The following is a 27,966-nucleotide window of genomic DNA, read 5'->3' as shown; positions in this document are numbered from 1 at the left end:
TTCATATTAATCAGTAACTGAAAATGCAAGAAATACTTGCTTCATTTGTAATATATAGAAATTTAAGTTAGGCACGACAAATTAAAAATACAATTTATTTTCAAATCATTTTGTAAAAACTGTATAATACATGTATTGTACAGGTAGTTCTTTCACAGTTATTGCTATTACGCATTTTAATCAAAAAGACCAAAGCCCATATCATCATCTTCAGATTCAGATTCTTCCTTCGCTGGCTTTTTCTCTTCTGTGAACAAAATTGAAGTTAGTAACGTTTACAATTTTGTTTTCCTTAAGAAATAATGACAAATAGCAAAATGTAAATTTACCTTTCTTTTCTTCAGCTGGAGCAGCAACAACTCCAGCTGGTGCTACAGCTGTACTAGCAACAGCAGCACCACCAACTGGCATAGATGACAATTTTGTACGTCCTACAGTAAAAATATATATAAAAATATATACATACATATATATTATTCTATGGCGAAAAAAATTAAAACTATTACAATTATTATTTATATTTATATGAAAGTATACCTTGCGCAACAAGTTCTTCGATTGATTTTCCACTCAATTCTGATATGAGTATCTTAAGCTTCTCAGCATCAGTTTCAATGCCAACGGATGATAAAATTTTCTCGATATCATTTTGGCTAGGTGAAGTTTTGCCTCCCAAAGCAGCCAAAAGATAAGCGGCCACGTAACGCATTCTGAAAAACGTAAGGTTCGATGTTAATTTTTATTTTAACTTACAGTGCATTTTTAATCGAATTGATTCTTTTCAGTAGAAAAAATTACCATCATGGTCATCAGTCGAAAGATGGTGAATATTTAAATCATCATATAGATTCAATTTTCAAGTAAAAGAATACATATTTTGGGTTCATTCATAAAAGAGCTTCAATTTAGTTAACGGATTTTTTAAAGCAACGTGTTGTACTATAATTAATATTCGAAGTCGGAACATGCTTGTGTACATCTTTATGATATAATTATAAACGTGTAAGTACTTTTTGTTGAGGTTACTCTTATGAAAAATGTTGAAATGTTCCTCTACACATGCGTTCGTTGAGTATGTCTTTATTCTTCCAAACACCTTGTATGCTTTTACTTTGAATAATGTGCCAAGAACGTATTCTTGTTAAAATGAATTATTGGAACCATTAATCGAATCGTAAAACATCTTCAATTATGATGTATTATTGTGTAAATAAAATACGTCGTTTGGTTCGTTAAAATATGATATATTTATAATATTTAATATTATAGACTAAAATGTTATAGAGTAATGTTTATACTTACTTTTAAGTCTTACGACACGAAACGTGGGTAACGCTCAAAAACAGAATGTGCGACCGGCTTGTAGCGTTGGCAGAGGGTAAAGAACGAGGACAAGCAAAACAGGAAGAAGGCAATACATATATTTTTCTGAACGATTGCAGTGCCATCTGAAGTACTTAACAAACGTACAACCGGTACAAACGTATTTATAATCTATGTATAGATAGAATCGTAATTTTATAAATAAATCTTTTCATACGACGATATTTGTATGTACGCAATACCGTATATGAGATTCATGCGGAAACATTGATCTCATTGTAAACTACGAGAATCGTTGGTGAACATTTCTATTGAGTTTACATGTACGGTCAGTATCCAATCATATTTGCATCGCGTACAAGTATCGTTGTGTGAAAAGGCTCTTCAAAAATTGAGAATGCAGCAGGTTTATTATTTCAAGTAAGATAATAGCCCCAAGTACATAGTTCGACTATACAATTTAAGTTATTAAAGATATTTTCATGAATTATCTGTTGCGAAATGAAGTATATACCATTTTTTCACTCTGTAACATGCGTGTCAGACTTACACAGTTGGTCAACTACCCTAACTTTTGTGTCGCTGAGATTTTATGGGGATGCATTAATAATATAACAAGAGCATGACGGAATCCTATATTTGTATAATGAATTAATGTATTTATATAAAATTAGTAGAATAACTATGAGGATTACGGAATCTAGAAACAAAAAATTCTATTGTGAACGTGAAAATACGCGTTATTGGTATTACTAAAATTTCCCGCAAATTAACTCATGGTTACATTGGCGACACAAAGATCAAAAGAGTCGACGGGGAGTAGACCAACTGTATAAACTGTGACTGTACATCGATATTATAACTTCGACATAAATTTGTATTGTGTAAACGTAATCGTCATAAATGTCATGCATATTGCAACGGAGAATGTTTAGAACGAAATATTAAAGTTAAACGTGCCAAAGGAATTTATCTCGACGGAGATTAAAATCGATCGAGAATTGTGTTTATGAGAATATTATAGATCCCTATCTCTACGAGTTTTTGGTTAGTGGTTCTGATCATGACCATCTGGATGGTACCAGTCAGCTGTAGCTGGGAACACGCGTTTATGTGTGTGATTTATAATTCGTTCGATGATTAGTTCGAGAAGTCTCGTTTAAAATATTCGATCTTGATTTCAAACAATAAATTAATCAATTTTCAATAAAATATGATCATTCGCAGTGCATGTTCGATGACGATTCGTTAATGATTTTTGTCGTTCGATCGAAACTTACAGTGCTGTTGATAAAAAAAAAGATATTCCAAAAAATAATTTCTCGCGTATGTATATTGCGCGTGAAAAATAATAGAAGCGTTCGAATCGAAAGAAATTTCTCGATGGTTGCGGAGTGAAAATGCGCTCGCTATGTATTTTACTTTTGTTATTTTTAAACCACTGATGCATAAAACGTTCGAAGAAAACCTTGTAAATTCATCCTTTGTCTATAGTTCAAAGATTATTCTTGGAATATATTTCAGTCGTTCAGCTTTTAATATTATTCGTCTTTTACATTTTTAATCTCTTTCTAATGAACTCTTGATAACTTCTTGTTTCTCTTTCTTACTCTAAATTAAGTACAATTCAGCATAATCTATTAATATAATTTTTTTCTAGGGTTACAAATTTGATACTTGTATTATAGAATTTATATACTTAATTCCTTGGTGCTCTTTTAATTGTGCAAAAGGATGTCACTGAAACCTAAACAAATTAATTTTAAACAAACATGGAATCTATTGGAAGAGACTGCAAAGTGTATAATAACATTGTCAAATGTTCCACGTGCAACATGGAATGCTAGATTTAGGTATCAGTATTTGATATTACAATTGAAGATTTACGACAGTCGTTAAATTTTGTCTTAAACCTATCGTTTGTATTTCATTTTAGTGATGTCTATTTTATGTGCGTGGCATACCCAGAGCCGCTTGCAGATGAATTGTACGACGAGACAAAAAAGTTTCTAGACAATCATGTCTTCCAGCTATTGACAACAGTTTGTTCCCAAGGCGAATCTAGTTTGCTACAGGCATATCATCGTGCTTGGTGCGAATATTCGCAGGGCATTAACTACTTACACAGCTTATACTTATACCTAAATCAGCAACATATTAAAAATCATAAGCTTTCCGAGGCAGAACTTATTTATGGTACGTCTTCCGTTATGACTGCTGATTATCAAGAGCAACTGGAGATAGGAGAGCTTGGCTTAGATATCTGGAAGAAAAGAATGATCCTACCATTAAAAAAACAATTAGTCTCTCAATTGTTAGACTGCATTCATGCAGACAGAGTTGGTAAAGCTCAGCTAGCAAATACAGAAGTTATTTGCGGTGTTATACAAAGTTTTGTTCGAGTAGAAGAGTATAAGTTAGTGGGACAACTGGATGTAATTATTCATGTTACATTATTTTTTGTCCAGCATGGGTATCGATTACAAAACATTCTGATACGAACAATCTTGTTCTAGATGTATCAAACGATATTCGAAGGCCCTTTCCTCGAGGCTAGCGGGGAATTTTACATGAGACAAGCATTTGCGTTACGCCAACAATCGGATGTAACGCACTATATGGAGAAAGTAACATCGCAACTCATCCAGGAAAAGCTTCGTGCTTTTAAGTTCCTTCACGCGAGCTCTGTACCCAAAGTATGCTCTTTTTCTTGTATGTTAATCGAGAGGTCAATCAATTTAAAGTAGTTGGTTGTTCGACAGTAATATTTTCCAGGTAAGGCAGTGCTGCGAAGAAAAAATGATAGCCACGTACGTGACCTGGCTTCACACAGAAGCAGAAAACATGATAGAAAACGAACGTAGAAGGGATTTGTCTCTCCTGTATCCATTATTGAAGCCATTGCCTGTTGGCTTGACTCCACTTGTACAAAAAGTTACAGAACACATCACTCAACAAGGTTTGAAGGCAATCGGAAACTTACAAGGAGAAAATGTAAGGAGAGAGACAATGATGAATATATATTTAACATTTACAAAAACGATACAGTACTCCATAATAGGTATATAATAGGTACACACGCAGTTTGTGGATGGCATGCTGGATGTACATCAAAAATATTCGGAATTGATTAAAGATGTGTTCAAAGCTGACCAAGCCTTCGTGGCTGCTCTCGATAAAGCTTGTGCGGCTGTTGTAAACCATAGATCCGTTCCACAGCAACCAGCAAGAGCACCAGAACTAGTGAGTAACTTTATCGTTGCTGGTAGGGGTGTGTGTCCTGAATCATGTTTACCCGCTCACTCCTACCTGAAAATAACTTCTACAATAATTAACGAAAGTTTTGTTACATACAACGTTTCCAATTTAGCTGGCAAAATATTGCGATTCTTTACTGAGAAAGTCAGCTAAGGCCGCGTTAGAAGTGGAAGTTGAAGAGAAACTGGGTCGTTGCATCACCGTCTTCAAATACGTCGACGACAAGGACGTGTTTCAGAAATTTTACGCGCGTATGCTAGCGAAACGATTGATTCATCAGCAATCGCAATCGATGGACGCCGAAGAATCCATGATCGATCATTTGAAACAAGCGTGTGGCTACGAATTCACGAATAAACTTCACAGGATGTTTACCGACATGTCAGTTTCAGGGGATCTGAATGCCAAATTTGCTGCTAGTGTACGAGAAGGGGACGGAGAGAATCAATTAGGCATAGGTTTTGTAGTGTATGTATTGCAAGCGGGCGCGTGGCCGTTAGCCTTACCCCCGTTTCCAGGACCATTTCATATCCCTCAGCAATTAGAAAAGTCTATACAAGCATTCGAAACGTTTTATCACGCACAATTCAGCGGAAGGAAACTCACTTGGCTTCATCACCTTTGTCAAGGCGAATTGAAGTTTAATTATTTAAAGAAACCATATTTGGTCACTGTGCAAACGTATCAAATGGCATTGTTGCTTCTTTTTGAGCATTGCAATTCGATACAGTGTCGAGAGGCTGCCGCGTCGTTGCGTTTGTCGCACGATCAACTGGTTAAACACGCGGCCAATTTGGTCGATTGTAAAATTTTGAAGAAGTCGACGGCGGGAGATTTAGAGGAGGACACAGTTTTGACGCTCAATTTTAATTATTCTAATAAGAGGACAAAATTCCGCATAACCGGCTCGTTGCAACGGGATGTACCTCACGAAACCCATGACACAGAGGCCACGCATCGCAGTGTCGACGAAGACAGAAAATTGTACCTGCAAGCCGCTATCGTCCGTACCATGAAAAGTCGTAGGATTTTGAGACACAATCAACTTGTACAAGAGGTGAGATTTCATTTTAACTTTGTGTTCTTAATAGATCTAATTGATATAATTGATGTTTATCGTTTCAGATATTAAGTCAATCTAAGGTTAAATTTGCTCCCTCGATTAGCATGATCAAAAAATGTATCGAAGTACTCATAGATAAACAGTATATCGAACGTACGCCGAATAACGCAGATGAGTATTCGTACGTCGTATAATTTTATTGTACCATCCATTACCATCATTAATTTATTTAATTCGGGATGCTCCTTGATTGGTCACGATACAAGAACATTTAATAAGGTTTCGATAAAACGGCTGCTGTAGGTTATTCTCTGCTCGAGCATCACAGATAATTCTCTAAATTCAATGTCTATCTCGCGTTTGAAAGATCAGACGAAGCATCCCGAATTGCTTACTTGCTCCTGAATGAACCAATTAATTAACTTAGTTAATTCAATGATTTATAATATATGCACACCGAATAAAGCTAATGTTACTATTTTATGTTTGGGACAAATTTCTTTTTATCGATCGTTCAAGGGTAAAAATTTAATTTCGATTTGTAACATACAACTAACATTGCTTATTTGGGGATTCGTCGACCCCCGAAGAAGAATAAATCTATATGTATATTCTTACAAAATCTACATAACAATATTCAAAGTGTTTTTAGTTTTAAATGTTGTTCCCTGTTATTAATGATAAACTTCTGGTGGTCCCGCATATTTAAATTACTTACAATATATGAATAAAAACTGATAATAATATTGCACAATATACGACGAAACTCAAGTGACATTGTAAGTGGTCATTTACAGTAGAGATGTTCTCTTCTAAAAGTAATATTCTTGGCACCCTACACTATGGTAAATAGACTCGGAAGTGGTATCATTAGGAACGTGGAGTTTTTAGTTGCAATAGTTCTGGATCCAACAGGGGATTGTCATCTGATTCCAATTCTAACGGTTTGTTCATACTATTGACTACAAGAGGCGATGCAGTGGCTGTATTACTGTATGGCGAAAATCCAGCCCATTCCATGCCAAGATATATAGGTGGCGGACTGCCCAATGGCGGTTCCAGCAGCAAATGATCCGACTGCTGTTGCTGCTGCTGTTGCTGCTGTTGTTGGATTTCCTGACAGTCCGATGGCGGCAAATGCGAAGTTAAGTGAGGCGTTACTTTACACTGTTTTTCTTGCTTTCGCCATTTTGCTCTTCTGTTTTGAAACCATACCTGCAAACAAAAAGTAGAATAAGTAAAAAAAGTAAAAAGTAGAGTAAGGTTTTACTTCACTGTTCATACTCTGATGCACGCATTGGATAAAATACAGATGAAAGCAATGTTTGTTTATACTTTTCACTTTAGATGATAATTCCCTAACACCCTGTACAACTATTACCTGCACTCTGGCCTCCGTCAACTGGATACGCAGCGCAAGTTCCTCCCGAAAGAAGACATCGGGATAGTGTGTTTTCTGAAAGGCTCTCTCCAACTCCTCCAACTGAAAATTCGTGAACGTAGTGCGATATCTCCGCTGCTTTCTTTTGCCAACTCCGGACGATTGTCTGTCCTCGCTTCCGGGACTTTGTGAAAAGTCGTAGGCTAAAAAGAAACGGCACAGGCGTGATCAACGTAGCGATTTATACTCGCTAGTTCCTCCGTGTGAAATCAATCCGCACGATAATACTGTACAATTGAAGTACAAGTTCAGGAATTGATTGGAAAATCATGCGTAGCTTCAGTTAATCGCGTTGAATTCACACGGAGTAAAATAGTTCATAACTGTTAAACTGATTACCGCTAACTCTATTTAAAACAGGGGCTGCCGATTCGCTTAATGCATTTAGCAATAATTTAATTGAGGACTGCCTCAACTTACAGGCCGACAGGTAGAGAGTGGCAGTTAATTAAATCAGGTCTGGGGTGGCAGGGTGCACTTACAGAATTTTGTTGGAAAGCAAACCGAAGACGATTGTGCTCCTATCAGACTAGCCAGAGCGGTCGACTGCAGATCCCCGGAGTTTATTTCGTCTGGTGCTCCAGAGGAAGCGACGATAGCACCGGTTGATACCAACGGATCACGCGGAGCACCTACCAAAAACAGCTGCCTGCCACTTTCGTTCCCACCGTCGTCTTCTTCTTTCAAATCCATCGCGACGGGGCTCTTGATCTTCAGTGATCGTGATTTAATTAATTAATACACCAAATAGGCTAAACGAACGGCACACCGACGTAGGATAATGGTAATTGAATCACTACCAGATTGAGAAGTTCGTGTGGTTACTACAGCAGCTCCACAACTCCGCTATTTCTTTTCTCTTTTCTTCCTTTTTTTTCCTTACACCTGTGCAATGCAGACAGGGTAGGGGATAGAATATATTCAACATGAACACCCTCAAGAGGGGTAGAGAAGCCTCAAAAATGTATTGCTTGTACACCACGAATCAATAGCACGGGTGTACAGTGGGAAAATAGGCAAATCCAGGTCTTTCTCTATACCAGCTATATTTTCTTAAATCGTGTATAGTTTTTAAATGTCCAATGATTATTTTTTTTAATGGTAATAGCTGAGGGTGTGCAGGTCCTGAGATCTCAATCGGGTCGAGTCGGGGACCGGAAAGTTTGTAACAATTACACAGATTGTAAAAATTAAAGTAAAGGAGGGGAATGAAGGGATTAAATAAATGTAAATATTTTCTAAAGTACCTCCTTCTTTCTTACACTGTCGTCACTTGCATTTTTGATGGTGGGGGAATCGACTAATTGAAGGGGAAGATGTTCGTCAAGCATGCTCTGAAGTAATTGTTTCTAAACATCTACAAATCGGAAAGAATAAATGTAAAATGTTTAATTCAAAACATATACTTTTCATATATATATATCTTTATTAGATTAGCATAGCGTATTACAATATGTACAAAATTTACTATGTCTGTCCATAGTTAATAAATAAAGATGCATTGTGCCTTTAAAGGTGTCTCACGTTTTTAGTGTTACCACGAGTCTTCGTCGACTTCATTTTAAGCAGAAACGGTGCTCTCGCTGTCAGGTCTTTGTGGAATTACATTTAGCACATGCGTATCACAGTAGGTGCATAAAGTAAAATGCTAGATACAAACTTTACTTAAAATTATTGTTTCTAGTATTCCATCCTGAGTGCACATTGAAACACATTTGTTTGGACCCGTTGTCAGGATAAAATGAAAACGTTTAGATATAGAACAGACGGACTTTGCTCGTAGAGACCAATAAATCGTCGTCAAAGAACTTTGTCTCTATCACAACGTTACCACTAGACATAAATAAGAGTTGATTAATATTCTTACTGCTTAAACGTAAACTTTAACAATTATGTTACATGGAAACTTTACTTTAACACATCGGCAGGCATCATTTGACTTTCGGGTGCTGCTTGAAAAGCGCTTTGCCATGTGTTTGTACTGTTAGGTATTACAAAACCGAATTCGAAAAACCATTCCTCCAGGCAGCGTCCTTTAAACAACACTTTCTGTTCTAACCTAAATCTTTCCATCGGTTCGGCAGAACTGAAATTAATTTCCCGCGACACTGCTCGACATTTTAGAATCTTTTTAGGCACCCTTGCTTCGTGTTCTACTTCAGGCACGGACCTTTAAACAATTCGTATCATTATCTAGAAAGTATTTTACATTGTAACGACATTTACAATCTGTCATACTAACAAATCATCGTTTGCTTGCCACAATATTTTACCGTTATCAGCATCTCGTAAATTCATCCAGTTTCTGTAATAAATGACGGTCAAGGAAACTAATTGTATAAATGGTATAAGACCCAAATACGTGAGACAAGTACCACAGTTTATTCTAACCTATGAACTGTCAAGTTTGATTATGGCTTATTTGATAGAGATATACACGTTAATATATTAAAAAAAGGATACACTTGAAAACCTTTTAAAATATCTTCGCTTCGAGAAGGCATGATTTATTTTAAACGATGTTAAATTGTTTGTATCGCTTCCGAATACAAACATATAATCAGTCTGAAACTCTGAACCAACGACTGCCAACCAGGCGAAGAAATAGTCCACAGAAAACCTGAAATTATGGCAATAAACTGAATGAATTCGATTTACAATTGATATTTGTTGTTAAAATTGATATTACCGCGAAATTTACATTATATACATGTTTTAGAATAAGACTAGAAGATAGAATTGTTCAAAATATGTTACTCAACGATTTAATTTATTTATAAAAGTGTTTTCAAAATTTCAAGCCATGTGTTTTTGTATAATAGAATTTGAAAAGCGTTAAAACATTCCTTATGTTGTTATTAATAAAGAATTAAGACCTTATTATTTATTCTCCATGCTTTTTATTTACATTCTCTGCCTTTAGTCGCATTTTTTCACGTAATTAATTAGTTATAAACAAATTACTGGAAGCCACAATATTGGGCAAAAAAGTGACAAACTACGGTATCGCCATCTAATATCAGAAATTCGAACTCAAAAAATCGTGCCAGGATCACAGAATGTTGGAGGAGGTATCGCACTTTGGATGCCATCTAGTGGTGAAAATAGTGTACCATTGCTCGACAAGTTTCAATGTTCCGCAACTAGATGGCGCCACAATAGAGACCCCCCACCATTGCAATAAATCGTAGCTGTCAATGAACTATGACTCGATAATTTGCTAATTACTCTTTTCCTGGGATTCATTCATTAACTTTTAGGGTTTAATAATATAGCTGAGACCCTTGGCAACATTCAAGGATACTTTTTATAGCCATGGCATGCGTCATTAAATAGTTATTAATCAATACCGGGAAGTCGGCACACCTTTTCGAACTATTTAACGCGACTTCTAAGGGATCTATCGCTAATAACTAATTAATTAGAGCATGGAGCGAGGTAAAATTGGTCCTTATATGTGGCCAGGGATGTCCTCTAGGTTCCCTAATAGCCAAAATATGCGTGTCATTGTTGAAAAGTTGATAATTAATCGATTAAAGGAGGCAGTGACACCGCCGTAAATGTTCCGACTTTCTATATTTGTTAATAACTATTTAATAACTCATGTCATGGGTATAAAAAGTGTCCTTGAATGTTGCCAGGGGTCTATACTACATTCTTCAATTCTAAAAGTTCATATCTTATTCCTGGAAAGAGAGTTATTAATGAATAATCAAGAGTATGTATATTAGGTGGTGGAGGAGTGGGGGTAGCTGTACTTCGGATACCTCCACTATCATTCTGTGATCCTGGGACGATTTTTTGACTTCGAAACACTGATATTAGATGGCGATACTGTCGTTTGTCACTTTTTTGCCGAAATATAGTGGTGCCATCTAACAACAGGGTTTCGAACTAAAACTCCTACTCCTGATATACATAGGCTTGATTATTCATTAATAACTCCTTTTCTGGGAATGAAATATGAATTTGTAGAATTGTAGGATATAGTATAGACCCTTGGCAACCTTCCAGGATACTTTTTATAGCCATGCCAAGCGTTATTAAATAGTTATTAACAAATATCGGAAGCCGGAACATTTACAACTGTATCACTGTCTCCTTTAATCGATGAATTATCAACTTTTCAACACTTACAGGCATGTTTTGGCTATTAGAGTACTTAGTAGACATCCCTGGCTACATTTTAGGACCAATTTTACCTCGCTCCACGCTCTAATTAATTAGTTATTAGCGAAAGATCCCTAAGGTGTCACGTTAATTGTTCGAAAACGTGTGCCGACTTTCCGGTATTGATTAATAACTATTTAATAACGCATGCCACGGTTGGAATAGCTATCCTAGAATCTTGCCAAGGGTCCATACTATATTCCTAAACTCTAAAAGTTCATCATCCATTGCCAGGAAAGGCGTAATTAATAAATTAAGGAGCAGTGATTCATTAAAACCGGCGAAGTATTGATTTCTGCATTGTGGCGCCAACTAGTGGCGAAAACAATGTACTATATGCTTTCTAGGCTTTTAATGAATTGTTGCTCGTTAATTTACTAATTACGCCTTTCCTGGGATCAACTGATGACCTTTTAGAGTTTAAGAATATAGTATGAACCCTTGGCAAGATTTAAGGATACCGGTTCTAGCCATGGCATGCGTTATTAAATAGTTATTAACAATTATCGGAAGTCGGAACACTGTTTGTAACCTTTTAACGTGACATCTTAGGGATCTTTCGCTAATAACTAATTAATTAGAGCATGGAGCGGGGTAAAATTGGTCCTTAAATGTAGCCAGGGATGTCCTCTAGGTACCCTAATAGCCAAAATATGCGTGTCATTGTTGAAAAATTGATAATTAATCGATTAAAGGAGACGGTGATACAGCCGTAAATGTTCCGGCTTCCGATATTTGTTAATAACTATTTAATAACGCATGTCATGGGTATAAAAAGTATCCTGGAATGTTGCCAAGGGTCTATACTACATTCTTCAATTCTAAGAGTTAATAGTTTATAACCAGGAAAGGTGTTATTAATGAATAATCAAGGCTATGTATATCAGGAGGAGGAGGAGTGGGGGTAGCTGTACTCCGGATACCTCCACTATCATTCTGTGATCCTGGGCCGATTTTTTGAGTTCGAAAACCTGATATTAGATGGCGATACCGTAGTTTGTCACTTTTTGGCACAATTTTCAGCGCAATTTTAAAATATGAAGCGCTTCCAGTATAATTGTTTATAACTAATTAATTACATTAAATAACGCATAGAAAAATGGTAGAAGAACTTAATTAGATACGAATAATATTTGTAATGGTTTTAAGGGATTATAATACTTTAGAATTAAAAGAAATAAGGAATTAATGGGAAAGGTAGTGGAGATTGTAAATAAAGAGGATGGAAAATAAGTACATACTATGATTTTTTATTAATATAAATATAAGGAATGGTTTACACATTTCTAACTCCATTGAATAACAACGTTTAACAAAAATTTTGCACGATTGGGATTGTATTTTGATGTTGTTATTAAATGTATAGGCATACAAGTATTAAACAAAAATAAATGTACACAGATTTGAATATTTATTTCCACCTGACACAAAATGTGATGAATGTCGACATATGATATTTTTCTTTTATCAATGGTTTACATAAAATATGTTACAATAAATTCATAACCGATAAACAGATATTTTTACGAACTGTAATATTCATAACCATCTAATAATATTGTGATACTGATATTAGTTTTACATTAAATGCTTATAGACATAACATGATCATTGTTAAGTTATTGTTTTTCGAGTACAAGATATACTGTATGATTAGAGCTATTCGCAGTAAATATTTCAGATCCCAATGTACACGCGTTTTGCCGAGGACGGTTTAAGTGATAAGAAGTGATATGGCCTTGCAAATAATGTAGAATGATCATTTTCTCACATAACATTGAAATTTTATGCGAACAGCTCCATTTAACTAGCTTACAATTGTATGACTATATCCGTCCACCGCCCAATGATTCACATGAAATCTCAAATGCAAGTTGATCATCGCGTACACATACCAGGGCATAATCAAATCACAGATTAATTGGATAAACAGCAGTCATTTAACCCTAACTTAAATAAATATAATATATATTGTAAAAACAGTGATTCTTAATCTGTGGCCCGTGGACCCCTATAGAAAATTTTCAACATTTATTTTCGTTGCATACATTACACCTAACAATATCACTTTAATCGTTTCAATGCTTTGATATTATGATAGTCATTGGACTGAAATAAATCTTTCCAAGTTCTCGATAGAAGTATATCGCTAAGATGGTATTGAAATCTTCGTTTTGTGCGTTATAATTTAAGACAGTGATTTAACTAACATTTAAGAAACATGGCGTATAAAAGGTCCATGGGAAAAAAAATACGGTTAAGAACCACTGTTGTAAAGAACAGTTGTACGTGAACCTATGATGCATGTTGATATTTTGATTGAATATTTTCTCCTTAGAAATATTTTTATGAATATGAGCTCGTTCCTTACTTACAACACTTTGTTGTATCAAATGCCATAACACGACATCCATTTGTTCATGTAGAAATTAACGACATAATAAGTACGTTATTTTTCCTTACTCGGGAGACGCACGTAAGGTTACATAAATACATACTAACCTAGTAAGGAAGTAATTAATAAAAAATTGCGTTGGACGGAATCTACACATTCACTTATATACATATATCTGTCGTGCCAAGCTTCGGTTGTTAAGCTATTTCACAATGTCTATTATCTAGCATTTTTTGATTTTTCTAATAATGAATCTAATGATTAGTTTGGGGACCACAGGTTGGCAACGCACACATATATACATGCACACACCAACTACAGGGAAATATTTATTCCAGTAATATTGACTGTCATTCGTCGTCGCTCTTCATTTTCTATTCCCCGCTGTCGCAGAAGAGCTCGAATGGAAGTAGTAAAAGGTACACAGTTAGGGTAGAATTTTCCTGCATAATTCGGTATACTTCACGCTCCGCTTATACACGCGTCTATTCGCAGAAAAAACCTAACGATATCATCGGATTATTGTCGAAAAGGTGTGTGCATGCGAGTGGTTTTTCTTTTTCTCTCCTCGAAGGCGCGTGCAACAATTAGAGCTATGAATAAAGAGGTACAACGTACGGCGATGAAGTTATACATTGATTGGAAAAAGAAGTTTTGGCGCGAAACTTAATTTATACTAGCCCTGAAACAAACTGGGGTTGCCCATCGTGATCAAGTGTAAGTTGTGGCATTACGTTCGAGGATGGCTGGAAGGTTGATCCTTGGAAACCCATGGCTGATTCGTAAAGCTGTAAAAAAACAAGATTTGATAGAAAAACAACTTTAAAACATCAGGTCGGCTCGAGAGAGGAATCCTTCTTCGGGTAATGTCTAGAAAACGGTAACAATATTCATACATTATGATTTCCTGGTAGCGTTGTGTAATCTGGCGTGGTTGGACGGTGCCTGTTTGTAGGCAGTGGACGTTGTATGGTAGCATAAGTGTTATCTTGAGACGTATCGCCCATACCAACGCTGACACCACTTCCTCGTCTTTCTGTACCTAGGCCACCCTCTGGTTCGCTGAACACTTGCATCGTTAACTCTTGTTCCTCATATAGTTTGAGTTTTCTAGAATCGTAAGAGAGTTTGTCAAATTGTCTGAACTATAATTGTACAATTAGAACCTTTTGTTATCAAGTTTCATCAATGGCCATTGCTGTATCTAAAAATGTATGTTTAAACTCACTGTTCGATCCATAAAGGATTCTCTGTGGTATTTAGCTCGTCGATGATTTGTTTCTTTATTAGGCCGTCTTTCTTTCGTATATCGTTTGGAACAGTGATCACCCTAAAATGCATAAGCTAATGTATCGAACATATTAAAAGAACAAAACTCATATGGTTTTAATATTTACCAATGACGCAAACAACAACAAACTACTGTTACTGTGACTGCACCGACCAATAGAACTACCAATAATGCTATCAAAGCTGCTAGTGCAGGATCAAAAGGTTCCTCCTGTACTCCAGCATAAGCAGGCTGAAAATGTTTTAAAGTTCTCGATAAATTCTGTTATATTTTTTAACATGGAAATTACTTACCACAACATTCTCGATAGCAAAACCTGCGTAATAATCTTTCAAGAAATCGTACTTTGCATCGATGACTTTAAGTACTTGTGGTACAGGGGCGATGGTCTGAGCCTTTGGTTCCACGACGTGTAAGTACATATCGCACCTAAGGATATATTCAAATGTTATGAAATGTTAAAATCTCCGGAGAATAAATAAGAAATGTCCCTTTACCATTCTCTACGAATATGACCCGATGCATCGACGTGATACCGGATGTCATCGACAACGACTCTGTTTTGCGTTGCGTTCGACAATTCCGACACAATTTCATCTCGTTCGCGATTCACTTCTTCCGGTGGTCGCGACAGGATGACTCTGATTAATTGCGAAGGTTCGAATACCCAAACCTTCACGGAAATGAGAAATAATTCGTCTCGAGATGAAACGCGTACGACACTAAGAGGCTAAGAGACTACTTACGTGTACCCTGGTTATGGCATATTTCTCTGGAATGGCAGTTTCTTTCGCTATAACTTCGACGATGAATCTGTCTTGATTATATTCGGCCATATATCCGCTCGTGACAAGTTTACCATCTTGAGTCACGTTAAAAGGACTCGGAACTATGGAGCCGCTAGGTTTCTCCGATCCATACTTGTAGAGATTCGCACTTACAACGTAATAATGAAGAGTACCATTCTCGCCCACGTCTAAATCCGACGCTGTCACTTTCGTTACAAAATCGTTCACATTTGCCATTGAATTTACGCCAGCGTAATAGTCGTTACGTTCGAAAATGGGTGGATTGTCATTGTCATCTAGAATAGTTATGGTTACATTCACGTGTCCGTGGCCTGCGTTTTGCGTCAATGGACGACTCGCGTCTATAGGATTTATATAAATATCAGGATCGTTGGAAGCTAGAATCGATAGAACGTATTTATCACGTATCTCTCGGTCGAACGATTTATTCGCATAAATACTGCCATCGGATTTGTCCATGTAAAAAGCGTAGTCTTCGTTTCCTGAAAAATAGATTCTGTGACATTGTTTGATAGTATTCCACGAGCATAGTACTAATTACCAGCTTCTATATAGTAGTAAACTTTTGCGTGTCTCCCTTCGTCTTTATCCTCTGCGGTCACTTTTCCCACGGAATAATCTTTCGGGCGATTTTCTGACAAGTGAAAATGGTATTCGTCGTAAAATTGTGGTAAATTGTCGTTGGTATCTACTAATTGCACAGTAAGGAGTCGTAAAGTCTCGTAGGCCGTAGGGGTGCCATGATCGGTAGCTACCAGTACGAGCTAGAAATGTTAGTTGTGGATAAAAAATTCTTTAAATAAAATACATATAAATACATAAATATAACTTACCTCGAATTTACTTTTTGCCTCACGATCCAAAATAATTTTTGATTTTAATTCGCCCGTTTCCTTATTTATTGAAAATTCTTCGGTCTCTTGAATGTTTCGATTCCCAACTTTCAGATAATAACTGACGCGTCCATTTTCACCGGAATCTCTGTCGATTGCTTTTACCGTCAATATCAGATAATTTGGGACACCTGCGTTCTGAAAATGTTTTATGCTATTTTCTTCCATCTGATTAAACGAGTAATCGATTGATTGATTTATCACGTACTTCGGGAACTTCGACGGTGGCGTTTGTTAATTCGGGTATAACAAACTGAGGTTTGTGCTGATTGACTGGCGTTACTCGTATATCGACATAGCACCTATCCGAGTGTGGTCCTGCACCAGCACCGTCTCTAGCTTCCACTTTGATCCTGTAAGAGCCAGCTCTGCCAAGAAGCGCTGCGCCAGGATACAAAATTCCCGTTTCGCGGTTCAAAGAAAACGATTCATTTTCATTTCCATAAATAATCTGATACCAAACTTCTCCATTAGTTCCTTCATCATGGTCTACGGCTCTTACCTTGTAACGAAAATATTGTATATCAGTTGCTTTTCATATTCAATTCTTTAAACTTGTTTTCTAGGTTTTAGGTACCTGCAAAATTGGCGCAGGTGGATTTACGGGTAAATTTTCAGCAACCGAGGCTCTGTAACTGTGTTGTGTAAATATTGGTCGATTGTCATTAACGTCGATAAGTTTAACAAGTACTGGAACGGTCGTACTTCGACGAGAATTTATATGGGCCCCATCACTGGCCATTACCGTTATAGTAATCTCTGGTGTCATTTCTCTGTCAAGGACGGTCGCTCCGCCAACAGTAATTTCACCGGTCTCGTGACCTGTTTTTTAAATATAAATAAACCATTTAGACAAGTAAGGTAGAAAGTAAATTGATTTAATTTCGCGGGAAAGTTTCGAAATTTACCGATATTAAAGTCAGCGGCATGATCACCGATAAGACTGTAACTAATTTCCCCAAACAGGCCTTCGTCTCCGTCGACTGCTTTTACCACGGTAACATGCGTCCCTGGAGGCGAATTTTCTTTCACAAAAGTATTGTACAACTCTTTCTCGAATTTAGGATCCTGATCGTTAACGTTTATCACGGTAACAGTTACTTTCGCAGCGGCGGATAATTGAGGGACGCCAGAATCATAAGCGACTACCGTGAACTCCAATTGTTTTGTTTCTTCGTAATCGATATCCTGACTGGTTCGTACGATACCTACACGGGAAATAAGTTTTATTAAATATATTTCGTTTCACTTTCTTAAGGCGAATTACCTGTAACATTGTCTATGTTGAAATAAGGACTTGGAGGTTCAATTGCGTATCCCGCTATGTTGCTATCCGTGTCCACTGCTGTGAACGCCCCCACAACGGCACCTGTGGGTTGTTCTTCCTGCATTTCTATCAAATATCGTGGATTTTCTCTTGTCCATGGCTTCAAGAATTCCGGCGCCATGTGATTCACATCAATAATCGTAACTACTAGAGTCCCTACGTACACATTCAATAAATAAAACAATTTTAATTCAGCCCAATCATATCGGTATTCTTAATAAATTCTTAATCTGATTGGTAGAAGACCCCCGTGTATTTTTATATTAATTTACCTCTTCCTTGCTGAAGCGTGGGTGCCGTTGTGTCGCTGACAACGACGGTGATGCTGACAGTCGCTGCGCTGTCACGATTTAATGGCCTAACTACAGAAACTTGACCGGTTGCACGATCGACAGCGAAGAAGTCCTGCGATTGTAATTAATTTTGAGAACAGGACTTGTGGGCAACCCAGTATGATGAAAATAACGTATTTGATTATACCTTGAAGGATTTGCTGTCGTTAACCCTTTGACCGTTTCTATCGATCGCCGTGATCGGCTCGGAAATGGCAAAATTTAATGCCCCCAAGTTAGTACTGTCCGGATCCGTAGCTTTTAGAGATGTGAAGACGGTACCGATCGGCGTGTCCTCCGTGACTTCTGCTCGCTGAGTCTCCGGTGTAAAGTAAGGAGCCTTGTCGTTGCTGTTTTCAACGCTTATCATTAAAGTCGTCGTTCCAGTTAGACTGGGAGTTCCTAGAAATAATGGAATTATAATTATCAGTTGTAAAACCGGTCGAATGACAAGTGAAAAAATTAAATACTTGGGGGAAGTACTTCGAAATGCAGAAAATGAATTGAACAAGGAACGATGTCACGGATGCTATGAAAATGAAAAGAAAACCTGGTGAACTTCCTGCGTTAAAATAAAACTAAGCAATGCGTCTACACACCTTTGTCAAGCGCTATCACTTCCACGTGATAGGTGTTTTTATTATCATAGTCTAATTTCCTGAATACTGTTATTATTCCTGTCGTTTCGTTGATGGTGAAGTCATCGAAAGCTCCTTTCTGTATTCTATAAATAAGTTCTGCGTTAATTCCTGTGTCAGCATCGGTCGCTGTGATTTCCTCCACGACCGTTCCTAAATATAGAACACAATGATCGTCAGATATAAAACGTTACTTATGGATCATAATTACAAGGAGTTGATCAAATTACGTACCGATCGGCGATATTTCTGGTATGCTAGCAGTGTATAAATCGTTGGGGAAGATCGGTACGTTATTATTGACATCGCGAATTGTAATATTCACGATAGCAGAATCGACGAATATTCCATCGTTCGCTTGTATAACCAGCGCTATCCAGTCGCGAGTAGAGTTCGTTAAATCGACCGGGCCTTTATTCGTTACTATGATTTCACCAGAATCTTGGTCTATAGCGAAAAATCCTATTCCATTACCGTCCACTATTGCGTACGTGATTTTCGACGTTTTATCTTTGTCTCTGGCCTGTACTTTCAACTCGGGTTCAAATTTCTTAGCGCCTTCGTCTATAACGGCGCGATATTTATCTTGCAAAAATCGTGGAGGACTGTCATTAGCATCTGATAAGCTGATACGCAATGAAACGCTTGTTGTTTGTCCCTGTCCGTCATTGTCAGTCGCCTGACGAAAAAGAACATAAGTGCTTAATTTAGTACACATACTATAATGTGTATAAATAGAAAAGCTACCTTATAAGTGAGGAAATATTCTGTCTGTTCTTCATAGTCTAAGCAAGGTGATATACCAGGAGTTGAGCAAGGTGCCACTGTAATTGTTCCAGTTTTCTTATCCACAGAAAAGTGCTGAGCGCCTTGTCCGAGTAACTGATAAGCTATTCCAGCTGTACCGAATCTAGAGTACAATTTGCTTCTAATAATTTTATCGTCGAATCGAATTGAAATAAAGGTATCATACGTTTCAATTTTTACCGATATTAAGTATCTTTAAAAATTAAAATATGATCGAAATATCAGCAAGATATTAGCATGAAAAGACTCGGGGACTAAATAGGAACTATTCGCACCGTCCACTATCACGATCTTTGGCAGTGATCGATATAATTGGCGTGCCTGGTGGGGCAGTTTCCAGCACCTCGGCTGTATAAGCGGGTCTACTGAAAGAAGGTGGATTATCATTTGCATCCGTAATGGCGACAGTTACGGTTGCAGTAGAGGTAAGCTTGGGATTTGTGTGAACCTCCTCCGCCACTACCTGAAAATCAACAGAATATAACTTTTGAGTTATAGCAGCCAAGATAAGAATACAGAGTTACGCGAACATAAGATCCCTAAGTTTACCAGGATGATGAATTTCCGCTGGTTAGGATTTTCATAATCGAGCGAACCATTTGCAACACGAATGTTCACGGAAGTGCTGCCAGTTGCCATGGTCGGCTCGATAATAAATGCGCCATCCGTAATGTCTTCCAAACGCAAGGAAAATACGGAGTTTAAACCCTGCAACGAATGTAATATTATACCAACCTTGAAATGACTGAAAGTTACAAGTTAAGAAAATGTTATAAGGTATCGTGAGAAACTCACGACGTCAGGATCTTTGACAGTCATGTCCAAATATGGCAGGGGCGTTCCGTTTGGCACGTTCTCAGGAATTTCAATTTTATATTCGCGACGATTGAAAGTAGGAGGTTCGTCGTTGACATCCTTTATCGTCACTGTTGCTTCTGCAGTGGATACTGTCAAATCGTCGCTACCTGGCATCCCATCGATCAATTCTCGTGCTTTTACAGTCAGCGTGAGCACCCCGGTCGAATCCTTTAACGCTTCCCTATTCAATGGCTTCGCTGTCCTAAGTTCGCCCGTTTCGTCATCCAGTAGAAAATAATCGAACGGGTCTAGGCAAGAATTGTATATTAATAAGCACCTGAGACGTACCTTTTTAATTAACCAGTGAAAATACAGTGTCGACTCACTGGTTACTAATTCGTAGATCATTTTCCTTGGCATCCCCCTGTCGCCGTCTCTGGCTTTGATGGTCATAACCAGGGTTCCAATAGGATCGTCTTCTTGCACCACACCCGTTAGCGAGTCCAGAAACTCCGGAGGGCTGTTTTGAATATCCGCCACCTTGATTTCTACCCCCGTGGTTTCGTTGTTCAGTCCGTCCTGTGGGCAAAATTCATGCATGTAAAACACACTTCTAATCCAACTTCTGGTTATCCAGAGAACGACATTATTTCGTGTCATTTTATATAGATTAAGATTTTCTTAACGCGTCTGACCATTACGCTTAAGCAGATGTTCTTTATCGTATACGTAAATCTCAAGAAGAAACAGTGTATCAAATTTTATTTATATTCTCAATCGTGTACTCGTTAAAATAAGTCGAAAAGACTGAACAACACTTTGAGATAATTAAATTAGATCGCGCGTCTGACCATTATGCGTTATTTCTACTTATTCTAGAGCCCAAGTCATACTGTGTTAAAAAATCGAACGAACTCACGTTTGTTATCGAATAAAGAACACGATAACAGCTACAGCCGGGTAAAAGAGATCCTGCATTCGCTGTACGAGTGTTAACAGCATAATTAAAATCAATTTTCAAGCTCTACTCACGCTCGCCCTGAGCAGTAATTGGTAAAAGGGTCTTTCCCTGTAGTCGAGTGGCTGTCGCAGTACCAGAGCACCCACATACGCGTTCTGGCCTTTCTCCACGTTAAATATCCCGAACTTTTCGCAGGCGTCGAGGAACTGCAACAGAATCACAATATTCGCTCTTGGGGTCATTAACCTTTTCTCTGGGGCGCACTCTGACCCAGAACAATCAATTCCATGCCTTCGTTCGATAATTGACAACTGAATTGAGATTGAATTGCAGTTTAAGGACATGGATACATCGAAACAGTTGTCGATATTCGGTTTAGCTTCTTTAGACATCTTTAAAAAAGTGTACCATTATAGCCATATTATCAAGGCAGCTGTTGGTCATTTGGAGAACTGATTTTAAGGGAAATATCATCGGTATCGAGCACAATGTGGAATACTTTTTGGACATATCTCGAATTAATGGCTCACCTGTGGCTGGGGAACGCAGGATAGATCTATGATGTCGCCCAATAGGTCTGGGTCCATTACTCTGATACCAGGAAGGATCGTCGAGCCAACTGGGAGGTCCTCCTCGGCCACGGCTTCGTACGGTACGCCCAGAAAGTGCGGAGGATTGTCGTTCTCGTCGAGGACGATTACGAATGCATCGACACCGACGATGTTCGGTTGTTGGCCCAATGGTACTTCGTCTTCTAACGTAACACGAAAACGTATCGTGTCATTCTCCTGAAGCAGACAAACAATCACACGGTCAGACACCATTTGTCCATTTTTCAAAGGTATAGAAATTACTATACAAGTACGGTGGCTGTGATCGACGATTGAAAGTTCTATCGCATTTATTGGAAAAACTCTATTATACTTGTCGTTCTTTTATTACATCCCAGGCTGTCCCGGAACGCTGTCCTCTCCATTCACCAGCAACAAAATCGTTCTTTATTACTTATCATCGGGCTGCAATATTGGATAGTTCAGCGATAAAATTATTTTACGCCTGCCCGGCTCTATCACCGGGCCAGTGTAAACAATACTTGACGATTCGCACTGCAATCTGCTGGACAAAGGGTGGCCGACCCTTGATACACTTTTATTGCGAGTTTGGTGGACAGTTGACCATCAAACGAACACCGCCTCTTGTCTGCATTTCTTTTGACGTTTCGAAAAAAATGGTCAATGACGTTATCCGTCATAGATATTCTTCAATTTATTGCCTCTATCGCTGCACCAACATTTTATTTCCCATATATTCGAACGAAACTAAAACAGTTTTGGATCGTACGCGACTTAACGATAACGACCAAGAGTTAATCGGGTTACGTTTCGTTCAAGTTTGTCGCAACGCTGTTAAATGGATTCGCGAGAGACTGCGAGGAATCGTAACCATGGTAAATTAATTTCAGCTTGAGGAGACGTTTACAGAACGTAATCCGTCCGGACCGATCGGTATCGAATTCATCCAACGAAATTTGTTCCTATGGACATTCGCTCCATATTGCGCGTGGTCGCGTTAATTCAGCAATGTGCGTAATAACCGCCCTTGCATTATTCCGATTATCTGGCGCCCCTTTGACGGCGTCGCTTTTCGCGCTTCAAATTTCTCGCTTTGATAGAGTAGCGTGCCCCAACTTAATTACGTGGCCAACCTGCCATTTAACACCTCCCTCTGTGCAAGAATTTCACGTGACCGTGCAGTGGACGAAATTTTTAGAACACCATCATTTACAGACAAAACTTCACTTATTCCGTAAACGATGTTGCTCGGGATCCCGTTCTCATCCCTTAATTACTTCTTAGCGTTGATATTTATTTTAATAACGCGTTTACCTCGCGATTTAGTGGTTTCGCCAACGTGATGACCCCGGTGCGTGGATTTACGACGAAATGGTCCGTGAGTTGTATGCCATATTTTACAGGCGATCTTTCAGGATCGTGGCCCTTGAGGACGAACACTTCCGTACCGACTTTGGTTGATTCTAATAGCGGCAGACCCGCGGGATATCCCCCAGCCTCCAGGATCGGTGGCTCGTTCACGTTGTTGGCGCCTGAAACAGCAGAAAAACTCTCGAGTTGAAATCTTTGGACATAAGTATATAAAATTGGAATGTTCGAAACGTAACTTGATTAAAAGGAAGTAGACGGAGGGGATGAGGGGGAAGAAACTATCAGGAATTGATTCTGTCTGACGTTCAAAGGCTTTCAGGAATTCCCGAAAAGACGTAAGATGTACAAATAGTAGAATCAAAGGGAATTTCGACGGGAAATTACGTCATTTGCTTCAATGGTGTCGCGCTAAACGTGCTGGGAATCTTTCTGACGGGTCATCGATTGAAAGATAAACGCGCCCAAGAAACCCGGAAAATCATTTTACCTTTGATAATACAGGAGGTAGGCGAACGGGTAAAAGCGTATCGAAATTCTGTCGATGCCAAAAGAATTGAAAACGACGGCCAGGATTTATGGTATCCGAGCTGATTATTGCAAGATGGAAACAATTTACGAGATATAAAGAATTAAATTTTATTTAGACGAATACGACTTCTTCGAACACTCTGTCAACAATTTTGCAGCTACTTACATTTCCCAGCGAGATGAACTTTTGTTCCAGCCGTTTTCATAAAACAAAAGACGTTGTGTACTTACTGTTCCTAAACCCCGACAGCTACGGATGACACGAGTATGCGCGCGTTTATGTGCTGATGTATCGCGGCGGCTTTTAAGGAAATTGCATTAACAAGTCTAAAATAATTCCAGGACCGACAGACCCGATACAAAAGGGTCGTTACGTCGTATACATTACCGCGGGAATTCATTTCATTCTTATTTCCCTGCTCCGTCCCTTTTTCATTCGCTTCTTTTCGCGCTCGAGTCTCGTTGGAGCACTTTGTCCGATGGCGAAGACGGCGCGAACGTGTCGCCAAAAATCCGATTTCTTTTGCCGGCAGACACCTCGGAAAGAGCCATCGCGTGCTTCCTTCGTTTGCTTCGTTTCTTGCAAAAGAATTTTTCGCCAAAGGTACACAACGTCTATAAAGCCACGGATTTCTCTTCTACAAACATTAACAATTTTCGTGAACTTTTGCTCCGACGCACCCAGAAGTTTATTCGTCGCCAGGAAAACGCCAGAAATATCCATTATGAAACTTTACGAGAATGATAGAATTTAACCCTTTGCGAAAGTAAAAAAAAATTATTCATTTATTTTGTTAATCAAGATTGTGTTTCTAAAAGTATTAAAACAATAATTCCGCAAAGTGTCTGACAACTGGGGCATGTCCAATTACTCGGATAGCTGTTTTAATTAATGATTAACGGACTAGCTAATTAAGTATGAAACGCGAGATATTACAGAAATGGTTCTTTGTAACTTCCGGTGGAAGCAGTGTATAAATTCGTGTTCGGTAATAACACATTTCGAATGCATATAAATCGATCGAATTGAACTGCTCTTTGAACCGAAATATCGTTAAATCTAATAAATGAAATTAAAGGAATCATTTCAAATTAGATATCTAATTCATTTATTTATTTCAGATATGGAACATATTTCAATTTCGATTCGTTGCAAAGCTTTCCTAAGGTATTAAAAAACTTTGAAAAAAATATTTGAGTTTCTAACGCTGCCGCGATATATTTTTGTAAAGGGAGTGGAAAGTTTCAATCGAATCGTTGACCCAAAGGTCTTGCACTCTCGTTGTAAAAGTAGAAAGAGTGCGCGAAACTTCTAAATGCCAACGTACCGGTCACCGAGTGATAATAATAATCGAGAATTTGTCCGAGAATCGGGAAACATCGCCGAGCAAAAATAATATTTTCCGTGCTCTCGACGAGCAGGCATTTCCAACGATAACTAATGGAGAAACATTCATTTTTTTTACGCGTACGGATTTATTTCTTTTCGAGCGTGAGTAACACGACAGAACTACGTATACCGTGGAACAAGTTGCCCAAAGCTGTCCGCTATAGTTATTCCAGGAAAGTTTCGATCACTGAAACTGTTAACTTTGACCACTTACACTCGCAGGAAAGTTCCCATGGAAACCATGAGACTGCGGTACAAGTAGTTAGGCACTGTGTGCGTGCACTAGTCGCAAATTGAGACAATTTCCCAATAGTGCAACCTTGTCCACGATGAACCAGAATACGATCATTCCATCGATCCAGAAATACAGTAGAAATCGAACGTAATACATTTTTTCTTATAATTTTATTATGTAATTCTAGACATCAAGCACCAAAATCAAATGGCAGAATTGACAGGGGGACTGTAATTTTAGTTTCCAAGGGTTTCGCGTGACTTTTCGAACTAATAAAAGAGAGATTACAAGTCCATAATAGAAAAACTTTGCGGTTGAAGACTGACAGTTAATTTTGACGGAAAATCGATAAACGTCAATTTTGATGTTAACCAACGTGTAGGACCAATTCGTCCAAGTCTTACCAAATTTAATTGATTTTCGATGCTGATGTAATCGTAGAGAATGCATCAAGTGTACAAAAAATGAAATTGCTCTCGAACGCGATGCCGGTGGAATCCCGCAGATTTCCACGAATCAACGAACATTGTCTCAGAAATCATGGTGTTAACGAGAGTATTAATTTCAATGGTGGGCGTCAACAATGTCATCGTCTCTCTGTACAAACGATGACGCATCTGTAGCTGGCTCGTACGACTTCCTCGGCAATGTGTGCTTTGCCTACCGCGTTCGTGCTGTAATTTTGCGACGTTCCCCGAGTGCACGTTTGTTCTGAACTCCCTTGACTCTGTCCTGGCTAACTTCGACCAACGTGTACGAATCCAGCCGACGAAACAACGCGACAAGTTATTCTTTTTCCGCAATCGAGCACAGTTAATTATTGCTCGGACAAACGGGGGCCATAAACGCGTCTTGTTTACGTATCATCAACGAGTGTTTATGGAAAATTAATTACGATACCCAATCGATAATTCGTCGGTCTAAAAAGTCTCCAAGGGTCATTTTGAAGGTTCGTTAGAGGGGCGAAAGTGTCCTGGCGTTGGAACTAATTATTTTCAAGTCCGTGCGACGCACAATGGCAGAACGACGGAGTTTCTTTTGTAACCGGGTGCGATTAATTCCGTAAAATGGTACCCCCGAGAGTACTCAGAGCCTGCTCCCCTTGCGACGATCCTTTTGGCACGATTCCTCGCTCCGAAAACCCCGTCCGCCATGCAAATCCATGCGCCACGATTCCCATTAAGCCTCAAAATTCTCGCATCCTTCGTTCGTTCGCCTTTTGACTGTGCCCCGTCTTCGCGCGACGCCCATTTTCTTTCCATTTCGTCCCTCGTTCGAATGCACGGCTCTCTCGTAATCACTCGAAAGCTTTTTGATCAGAAAATCGCGCCACGCGATACACGAAAATTTCAGCCTTATTATTGTATCGTCGCAAAAGTGCACGGATCTCCGGTTGGAGGATTGCGCATCGGGGGGGCGAATGCATTCGAGACACCGTGGAGAAATCATTATTTCAACGGCGCGCCGATGAGAATAAAGGCGAAGACAATGGCGCTGGGCGAAAGATTTAAATCGGACAGCCACGTTGAATATTGAAGTAGACGTACCTCGAGTTTCGCGTTATTCTGGAAACGAGGTAAACCATCGTAGACGTTACATTTTACTCGCCGGCGTATATTATTATTTCAAGAAAAGAACTTTCCCCGCGGTGTTTATATTTTATCTATTATTAAAATGAAGCATCCCTTGGATACGAGTGCTTTAAAAATGACCAGAATCCTTAATGAGACAGTCTCGCAGCTACGAGGCGTTCCGGTTTCGTGCATTTTTTAGTATATTAAAAATACTCTTGTGAAATTATGATCACTTGGATATTAAGACACGGTACGCGTAACAGTGCGATAATAAAAACATCGCTTAATTACTTCTTCTCGGACTTGATAATATCGAATATTTTTCAAGTTTTCGAACTAAAGACTGCAGCTTTCATGGGTAATTGAGTTATCGAGGCAGCCTGTATACACGGCGGAAGAAAATTGTGGTACATTCGGTTTGTACGAGATAGAAGAGTTAACCACTTCGTGCAGGGACACGGAACATTTGCAATTTTTAACGGCGGATGTTCCCTCTGGACCTTACCTGCTGCATTTACGTTGCTAGCCATTTCGTTCGTGAATCTCGAAGTTAAATCAAGTAGCATAATTTAACTATAGTTGCAGTCTCGAATAGACGAGTCTCAATATTTCAAGGGTCGAAAGGAAAGAGGAGCACTTGAAATTTTCGGACACTGGGTGGCTTGTAGTTCTCAGTGGACCATTTCTGATAATCCGTGGGTAAAAAAAGTACGGGAACAATATTTTTCTAGCCAGTCATAGGGCCCCGCGTCCATATTTACCCATTCTCGTCTTATGCAAATGAGAGGAT

The 27,966-nt window shown here is 38.6% G+C and overlaps 6 protein-coding genes and 1 non-coding gene across 11 annotated transcripts in view; 1 reads left to right on the top strand and 6 right to left on the bottom strand.

Annotated features, from left to right (window-relative positions):
* The window catches only part of LOC122402287, a 684,713-nt gene that overhangs the window by 555,832 nt on the left and 100,915 nt on the right, over positions 1-27,966 (bottom strand). The gene's annotated exons all lie outside the window — the stretch shown is intronic.
* On the bottom strand, positions 82-1,438 carry LOC122402316 (60S acidic ribosomal protein P2). 2 transcript variants are annotated; one of them, XM_043405005.1, is made up of 4 exons: positions 1,303-1,438; positions 538-710; positions 330-431; positions 82-247 (listed from the first exon to the last, which is right to left on the bottom strand). In XM_043405005.1, the coding sequence occupies exons 2-4, from the start codon at positions 707-709 to the stop codon at positions 177-179; spliced, it is 345 nt and encodes a 114-aa protein (XP_043260940.1). In that variant the 5' UTR covers position 710; positions 1,303-1,438; the 3' UTR covers positions 82-176. The 2 variants fall into 2 exon arrangements, with proteins under 2 accessions (XP_043260940.1, XP_043260939.1); XM_043405004.1 differs by having other exon boundaries at positions 330-444; positions 548-710.
* LOC122402320 lies at positions 777-848 on the bottom strand. The gene has a single exon (XR_006259510.1). It is a non-coding gene; the product is annotated as a small nucleolar RNA Me28S-Am982 (small nucleolar RNA).
* Positions 1,573-6,123, top strand: LOC122402286 (cullin-2). 4 transcript variants are annotated; one of them, XM_043404938.1, is made up of 8 exons: positions 1,573-1,743; positions 2,984-3,176; positions 3,260-3,758; positions 3,840-4,019; positions 4,099-4,317; positions 4,396-4,566; positions 4,694-5,638; positions 5,707-6,123. In XM_043404938.1, exons 2-8 carry the CDS (start codon positions 3,058-3,060, stop codon positions 5,836-5,838), a joined length of 2,265 nt encoding a protein of 754 aa, XP_043260873.1. In that variant the 5' UTR covers positions 1,573-1,743; positions 2,984-3,057; the 3' UTR covers positions 5,839-6,123. The 4 variants fall into 4 exon arrangements, with proteins under 4 accessions (XP_043260873.1, XP_043260875.1, XP_043260874.1 ...); XM_043404940.1 differs by lacking the exon at positions 1,573-1,743 and adding an exon at positions 2,189-2,370; XM_043404939.1 differs by lacking the exon at positions 1,573-1,743 and adding an exon at positions 2,189-2,436.
* On the bottom strand, positions 6,400-8,447 carry LOC122402306 (homeobox protein ARX-like). The gene is made up of 3 exons (XM_043404992.1): positions 7,568-8,447; positions 7,026-7,228; positions 6,400-6,859 (listed from the first exon to the last, which is right to left on the bottom strand). Exons 1-3 carry the CDS (start codon positions 7,776-7,778, stop codon positions 6,515-6,517), a joined length of 759 nt encoding a protein of 252 aa, XP_043260927.1. The 5' UTR covers positions 7,779-8,447; the 3' UTR covers positions 6,400-6,514.
* Positions 8,569-9,671, bottom strand: LOC122402309 (retinal rod rhodopsin-sensitive cGMP 3',5'-cyclic phosphodiesterase subunit delta). The gene is made up of 4 exons (XM_043404996.1): positions 9,549-9,671; positions 9,328-9,390; positions 8,998-9,255; positions 8,569-8,918 (listed from the first exon to the last, which is right to left on the bottom strand). The coding sequence occupies exons 1-4, from the start codon at positions 9,587-9,589 to the stop codon at positions 8,837-8,839; spliced, it is 444 nt and encodes a 147-aa protein (XP_043260931.1). The 5' UTR covers positions 9,590-9,671; the 3' UTR covers positions 8,569-8,836.
* The window catches only part of LOC122402279 (cadherin-87A), a 64,161-nt gene continuing 48,898 nt past the window's right edge, over positions 12,704-27,966 (bottom strand). The window contains exons 5-29 of the mRNA XM_043404928.1: positions 23,393-23,610; positions 22,037-22,294; positions 21,578-21,712; positions 20,932-21,124; positions 20,543-20,853; positions 20,297-20,455; positions 20,023-20,210; positions 19,688-19,850; positions 19,175-19,619; positions 18,902-19,093; positions 18,451-18,704; positions 18,243-18,375; positions 17,911-18,126; positions 17,552-17,851; positions 17,221-17,465; positions 16,852-17,145; positions 16,584-16,781; positions 16,292-16,514; positions 15,688-16,232; positions 15,439-15,614; positions 15,235-15,370; positions 15,048-15,172; positions 14,879-14,980; positions 14,547-14,760; positions 12,704-14,438 (exon numbers count right to left, since the gene is read on the bottom strand). Of these exons, the coding sequence (XP_043260863.1) occupies positions 14,322-14,438; positions 14,547-14,760; positions 14,879-14,980; positions 15,048-15,172; positions 15,235-15,370; positions 15,439-15,614; positions 15,688-16,232; positions 16,292-16,514; positions 16,584-16,781; positions 16,852-17,145; positions 17,221-17,465; positions 17,552-17,851; positions 17,911-18,126; positions 18,243-18,375; positions 18,451-18,704; positions 18,902-19,093; positions 19,175-19,619; positions 19,688-19,850; positions 20,023-20,210; positions 20,297-20,455; positions 20,543-20,853; positions 20,932-21,124; positions 21,578-21,712; positions 22,037-22,294; positions 23,393-23,610 (5,540 nt within the window). The 3' untranslated portion in view covers positions 12,704-14,321. The remainder of the gene's footprint in view (positions 14,439-14,546; positions 14,761-14,878; positions 14,981-15,047; positions 15,173-15,234; positions 15,371-15,438; positions 15,615-15,687; positions 16,233-16,291; positions 16,515-16,583; positions 16,782-16,851; positions 17,146-17,220; positions 17,466-17,551; positions 17,852-17,910; positions 18,127-18,242; positions 18,376-18,450; positions 18,705-18,901; positions 19,094-19,174; positions 19,620-19,687; positions 19,851-20,022; positions 20,211-20,296; positions 20,456-20,542; positions 20,854-20,931; positions 21,125-21,577; positions 21,713-22,036; positions 22,295-23,392; positions 23,611-27,966) is intronic.

The sequence above is a fragment of the Colletes gigas genome, unplaced genomic scaffold, assembly GCF_013123115.1.
Source record: "Colletes gigas isolate AHSC1104 unplaced genomic scaffold, ASM1312311v1 Colletes_gigas_Sc00034, whole genome shotgun sequence".
NCBI lineage: Eukaryota > Metazoa > Arthropoda > Insecta > Hymenoptera > Colletidae > Colletes > Colletes gigas.
Note: the sequence above shows the minus strand (reverse complement) of the source record. Positions and strands in the feature narration are given on the sequence as shown.